The following is a 6,054-nucleotide window of genomic DNA, read 5'->3' on the forward strand; positions in this document are numbered from 1 at the left end:
CAATACCTAGAAAATTTGTACACTGTGCGTAAATCCAATACAAATATTACTTAAGTTTCTAATGTGTCATGAGAACTCTAGACTCAGACAGTTCTGAATCAAGAGAGTCTAACTAGAAAAGAGTTACATATACTTATATAAGTCATAATATATCATGACTAACAATAGTGATTTTATATGATTTAATATTTGTACTAAGTACTAATTATCTTAATCTAACTGCGAATCTATGTTTAATAATTGAATGCATTAGTAAGAATAAAAAAAAAATGGAAAAACTGTTTATTATATTTAAGAATGTTTAAGAAATGTCAATCTGCTAGATTTGACAAATACTTTTTCCAAAAGTAGGACAGCAATCTCCAAGCTTCTGAAAAAAAATAAATCATTGAAAATAAGTATAATTAAAAAATTATATTTTTAAAAATAGTTCATGCCCATATATGTCTATTTGTGTATTTATCACTTCGCATAACAAAAAAGCAACAAGTGTCGGTAAGAAATGAGTCATCTTTGAAATGTTGCGTAGTGATAAAAAATGAAGTATAACAACATTAACAAGCTGTTACAACAGAAACAGCCAATGGTATAAAATCGACAATTATTAAAAGAATTTGGATTTGATGGCTTTCAATCGCATCAAGGAATATGCCTTTTGACGACTACAATTTTATAGAGTGAAAAACAAGAATGTAAACACAAATAAACTCGGCCAAGGTTGCGGACCTTTCCGGCCGCACTGAAATCAATAACGTAATACAATCAAAGCATGACGTTAGATATTACGCCGCAATTAAATAAAGAATCTTTACTTACTGCTTATGCTTTGGTCTTTCCAGCATGCCGTTTATTATGCTCAGAATTCATCAATTTAGTGAGGATCTTTCTAGAATGGCCGCACGGGTCAAAATGATTTGTGTGCGTAAGAGCTTCACGTTTGCTTCGTTGTTTTCCACTGTGACCGGTAAAAATATGCTTGTCGTAATCGTAATTGAAGTGTTCGTATTCGTCAACATAGTAGTCAGACATAGCTCTTGTTTATTACAAAATACTTGAAAAATAACAATAGCGATGGTACAATCGGAAAACTTCCTCTTTTCTTCTCAAGTTTACTTCAAACTATTAGGACGCCGTTTACTGTAACTGCTTATATATGCTACGCAAAAACTACTGCGCAAGCGCAATATCCAGTAATGTCTCTAGTATTTCAAATGCCTGACATAAGATTCATTTTAACAAATCAAATCCTTTATACATTATAAATTAACTTTCATTGAGATTACTCAAAATAAAGAAGTAAATTTTAACTTCTTTATCGTTTTAACATACGTGTAATAAGTGATATTCAAATAAAAGAATGTATTTGAATGTGATAATATCAAAAAGATTTTGATACTCTTCAAATTATTCATTTCAGAAATTAATGAAATTATTTAGTCTAGTAATCATCATGAAAAGTTTTGCAATCTACTCTTCAATAATTTACTTTATATCATTTTACATTTTTTTTTTTACATTTTTAAATATTTTAACCAGGAATATTGTTCTATATGAAAATAATTTAATGTGATTAATGTAATGTAAATAATTAGGGGCATCTATCATAATATTATTTGTTAAAAATCCATATACGAATATAAAAGGAATAATTTTATAATGCATTTAGACAGCCCTGGTAATATATCATCTTAGCTTGGTACTGTATGCACATTCAACGGTAATCTTAAGTATTTTCTCAAGTATTGTTTCAAGTTTGAACAGATTTAAAATTACATACAACGATATACGAAAAATATATACCTGCGTATCCAATATTAATAAGCTCTGGTTTTATGTATCAGATTTCTGTTAAACGAGGTAATCCGTATGTTTGGCAACAAAACGTTGAATTATTACGCACGCGCGATCAGTCTCATCATTACATTGACTTCTAGCAGTCTCCCTACCATCGTAAGCAGAACGTTATTGTACATTTTGCGTTTATCGTTCGCTGAAATACGTCAAAAGACGTAAAACAAAAAATACAGAAATGTTTGTATGGAGCGTAACGAAACAATCGTTATTAAACATATTTTTCGTATTATATTGAAAAGATTTGATGTAAATTAACACGACAATATGCAAAGACGTATGTATTATTTATGATAACAAAATTTCAGGTTAATCGACTTCCTGTAATTCGAATGCGAATGATATTGGTATTCAAATATTAACATGCATCAATTATTAAAGATCTAGCGTGACTCGTGACTATTAAACATTAAGTCTTCCATGTAAAAGTACGTATGCATACATATATATTTGACGACGTACAACGTTGTACAATATCGACCGCCCGCCTGCTTACAATATATTGCATTTATATACATGTATGCTATAACATTTTATCTTAATATTTTGAGTAAATTGATCTTTGCGTTTAATTTTTTGTGACGATGATAAAAAATGCAATCTCATTTGAAGAATGTGACGTGCACGTATTTATGCTATTCGTACATAAAAATTACTGCGCAGTATGTCAAGTGAACGGTTAATCAGTACTACCAGAAACTGTCGACTTTATAAAATTAGTCTACTGAAAGGATGCCGTATGCGTGAAATCCCGTTAATCGATCTAATCTTGTTACTACAGCATATACCTAGAAATATCGAAGACCGAATATACATACATATATGTATATAGTGGTGAAACTGGATCGATATGTCTCGATTAACGCCATGTGCGATATATCGTTTTCATACTTTCTTTGCGAGAATAAAAACGAATTAACTTTGTTTCTTTTTTAAACTTTAACTATTTTTTAGAGTTTTCAAGTTAAAAAGTGGAGATTGTTTTCTACGAAGTAATAATCATATTAAATATTTTAAACAAATTAGAAGGTACTTTAATATTACTATATTTTTTTTTTTTTTTTTTTTTTTTTAAAAAAAATCTATTCCAGGCAAAAGTAATCAATATGTACATAAAATTTGCAATTTCAATAATCTGGAAATCTGATAAATAGTGGATTTATACATTTCATTGAAAATGTTTATAAAAAATTTGTTTAATAATGTCTTGATATTCGAACTTCGTACTTCTTTGTACTTCTTAAATTGTCCTCTTGTAGCATTAGATACAATATTCATCAATTCTGCCATGGGATATTTTGAACGAGGATAATTATTTGTTTTATAAATTTTATACAAACGTTAAATTCATTGTTACATAATTCAGTTATTAATTAATAGTGGAATGTTTGAGTATAAATTTTTGCATGGATCGATACTATTAGACAGAATCTTATTCCATTGAATGAAAGTTTACTAGAACCTTCCTGTATCGTGATTAATCATACTGAGATTGCGTGAGTAATATAAAAGAATATTTTCATTATTCATATAACAAATTTCATAAGCTAAAACATATTAAAAAAAAAAGAAGAAGAAAGAAAATAATATGAAGAAGTAACATATGCAAAAATTTTATTGAAGGACTTTAGTTTTGCACAATTTAGTATGGAGCAAACATCACAATACACATTATGAAAAGTTTCTCTTTGAAACGATTTTTATATATTTTTATGATCGAACGTTAATAAGCTTAATACCGAGAACTTAAATAACACTTATTATGTTCGACGATCATACGTCAATTCAGCGATTTATATATTGGAAGATATCATTTATGTTTCATCAATAATCATTTTGATAGTGTTTAATCAAGTCCATACACGTCTCCTCCTTTCCGGAAGTCCGCGTTTGCATATACTATATCGTTCTTGGTGAAAATGATGCAAGCTACGCTGCCTCGAACTCTATAACGAACAGTTTTATGGCCAATCTTTTTCAAGCCATCGATCACCTGCTTTGGCACGCCATACTCGTAAGCCACCTCTGTTGGAAATAACTGATGATGTATTCTGGGAGCGTCCACAGCTTCCTTTACTGTTTGGCCCATCCACAGAATTTTTGCCATTATCTGAATATGTGAATTTAAAAAAATAATATATTTAACAAAATTTCTGCATTAAAACCGGTCAGATAACAAATTATATTAAACATGAGAATTATAAGAGAAAAAAATAGTCAGTCAAAAATAATGCAATAATTTTTTTTGTTGTCATATTCTAATTACATTATTAATCATTGGATGATGTTTACGAAATGCCCGATAACTTAATCAATTGATAAATACTGACCTGAGAAACTGTTGTAGTGATTTTAGTACCACCAGAAGCACCAACGACCATTTTTACATCGTCATTTGAGTCGACAAGGATTGAAGGTACCATAGAGGACAAAGGCCTCTTCCCAGGAGCGATATAATTATTTGGACTGGGTGGAACTCCGAAGTAACTAATCGTTGATGGTACACCAAAATCATTCATCGCATTATTCAGTAATATTCCAGTACTTTCACTGACTACTCCGCTTCCAAAGCTAATAAAAATAGATTATACAGTACTAAGTATTTCATAGGTGTGTTACTATTAATGCTAAATATTAATTTTGGTACTAACATTTAATCTTTTAATTCATTTAACATTCTTGTCTATTGTTAGTTGCAAAAGTAATTAATAAAATCTATCTAAAGATTGTTTGATGTTAGCAAATAAACATACTAGAAATTGATAGTACTAGTAGCTGATACTGCATCTCCATTTGGCGCTAATACTGAAACATGAGCGGTTCCTTGATCCTTTGCACTGCTCAGCGTGTGTGCTCCATAATGTGCTGGATCATCCCATGTTCTATGATCGTCTATCTTCAGTCGCGTTTCTTGCGCATGAATCCTCGACGTCAGGTTCTTTGTTAACTTAAACGAATAGAATTATAATGCCAAGTTATAAAGATAATTCTGTATAAGGTTTTCAAATCTAATCCACATCATCTTTGAGAAATTTTACTGATACAGTATCAATATATCCACAAATCACTGATAAAGTACTAGAATAACAGAGAAAGTGTTTGCTCAATAAACTATATTGTTTACTAACTTCCTCCATGTCGACAAATTCTTTATCGGCCATATCATTTCTCAACGCGTATGCGTACTTAAACGTCTCTATCATTCGATGATATGTAAGAGTGGTTTGGTTAAAATCAGCTATACTGTCAGGAGTAAAATTAAACTCATTTAAGATATTTAAAATATAGGTGAGAAGAGCTCCACTCGCAGGTAAACCGATTGTGAATAATTTCATTCCATTGGCAAGGTTTGATTGAAGAGGTTCATCCCACGTTGCTCTACAAATAATTCTAATTAAAATTTCAATGCTAGATAATTTGTAATTTTTTAAGTACTTTAATTATCAATACCTATAACTATTCAAATCTTCAAATGTTATTATTGAGCCCTTCTCTCGTAAATCTTGTACTAAAAGTTTACCCAAGGTTCCATTATAAAATTCTGAAACTCCTTTCTCTGCGATTATTCGCAAAGTTTTACAAAGTGCTTTTGGTTTAATAATCGTACCCGGTTTATAGAAATCGTTTGTATTTGGATCTACGAATAACTCCCTGAAACAAGAAGAACTTGTGTTTATTACTATCAGACTTACGACAAAAGATCGATTACAGAAACCATTCTGCATTTACTTTAATACGCGATCATTATAAATATTTTTTTCATTATATCTGAACCCGTCGTATTGGATTTTTGTCAAATTGTATCCTTCTTCGCATATCTCGATGGATGGTCTGAATAAATCAGCCCATGGTAATTTACCAAATTGTTTATGAGCTTCCGAATATCCTGCTAATTCACCAGGAACGGCGATTGCTAACGGACCTAATATAATTCGTGGACATATAAATATCATAACTTTCTATTTATTCGTTATTAAAAACGATGAGAAAGGATATGTTTACCTATGAACGACGCCTCTTTGGGTTTTCCTTTATACATCATGGCATTAGCAGCTAACGGAGCACGGTCTCTTGCGACTAACGTGTAGGCACGTGCGGAGGCTTTATGGTAAATTGTCATAAAAAATCCACCTCCGATGCCCATACTTTGCATATTGACAAGACCGTTGCAGATCATTGAAGCAATAGCAGCATCAACTGCTG

General features: G+C 30.8%; 2 protein-coding genes across 3 annotated transcripts in view; both read right to left on the minus strand.

Moving 5' to 3' along the window:
• Positions 1–284: 284 nt before the first annotated feature.
• Positions 285–1,151, minus strand: LOC108555159 (nuclear protein 1). Its single transcript, XM_017910697.1, has 2 exons — positions 817–1,151; positions 285–370 (listed from the first exon to the last, which is right to left on the minus strand). The coding sequence occupies exon 1, from the start codon at positions 1,027–1,029 to the stop codon at positions 820–822; it is 210 nt and encodes a 69-aa protein (XP_017766186.1). The 5' UTR covers positions 1,030–1,151; the 3' UTR covers positions 285–370; positions 817–819.
• A 2,546-nt stretch (positions 1,152–3,697) lies between these two features.
• The window catches only part of LOC108555167 (gamma-glutamyltranspeptidase 1), a 4,763-nt gene continuing 2,406 nt past the window's right edge, over positions 3,698–6,054 (minus strand). For both annotated transcript variants that reach the window (XM_017910709.1, XM_017910708.1), the window contains exons 5-11: positions 5,854–6,054; positions 5,581–5,773; positions 5,302–5,502; positions 4,980–5,229; positions 4,605–4,798; positions 4,182–4,422; positions 3,698–3,961 (exon numbers count right to left, since the gene is read on the minus strand). In XM_017910709.1, coding sequence (XP_017766198.1) covers positions 3,698–3,961; positions 4,182–4,422; positions 4,605–4,798; positions 4,980–5,229; positions 5,302–5,502; positions 5,581–5,773; positions 5,854–6,054 — 1,544 coding nt within the window. The remainder of the gene's footprint in view (positions 3,962–4,181; positions 4,423–4,604; positions 4,799–4,979; positions 5,230–5,301; positions 5,503–5,580; positions 5,774–5,853) is intronic.

This window comes from Eufriesea mexicana, unplaced genomic scaffold, assembly GCF_001483705.2.
Source record: "Eufriesea mexicana isolate 0111107269 unplaced genomic scaffold, ASM148370v2 scaffold130, whole genome shotgun sequence".
NCBI lineage: Eukaryota > Metazoa > Arthropoda > Insecta > Hymenoptera > Apidae > Eufriesea > Eufriesea mexicana.

Excerpts from the sequence above, each read along its gene's own strand:
- LOC108555159 (XM_017910697.1), bottom strand. The coding sequence starts at position 1,029 with ATGTCTGACTACTATGTTGACGAATACGAACACTTCAATTACGATTAC.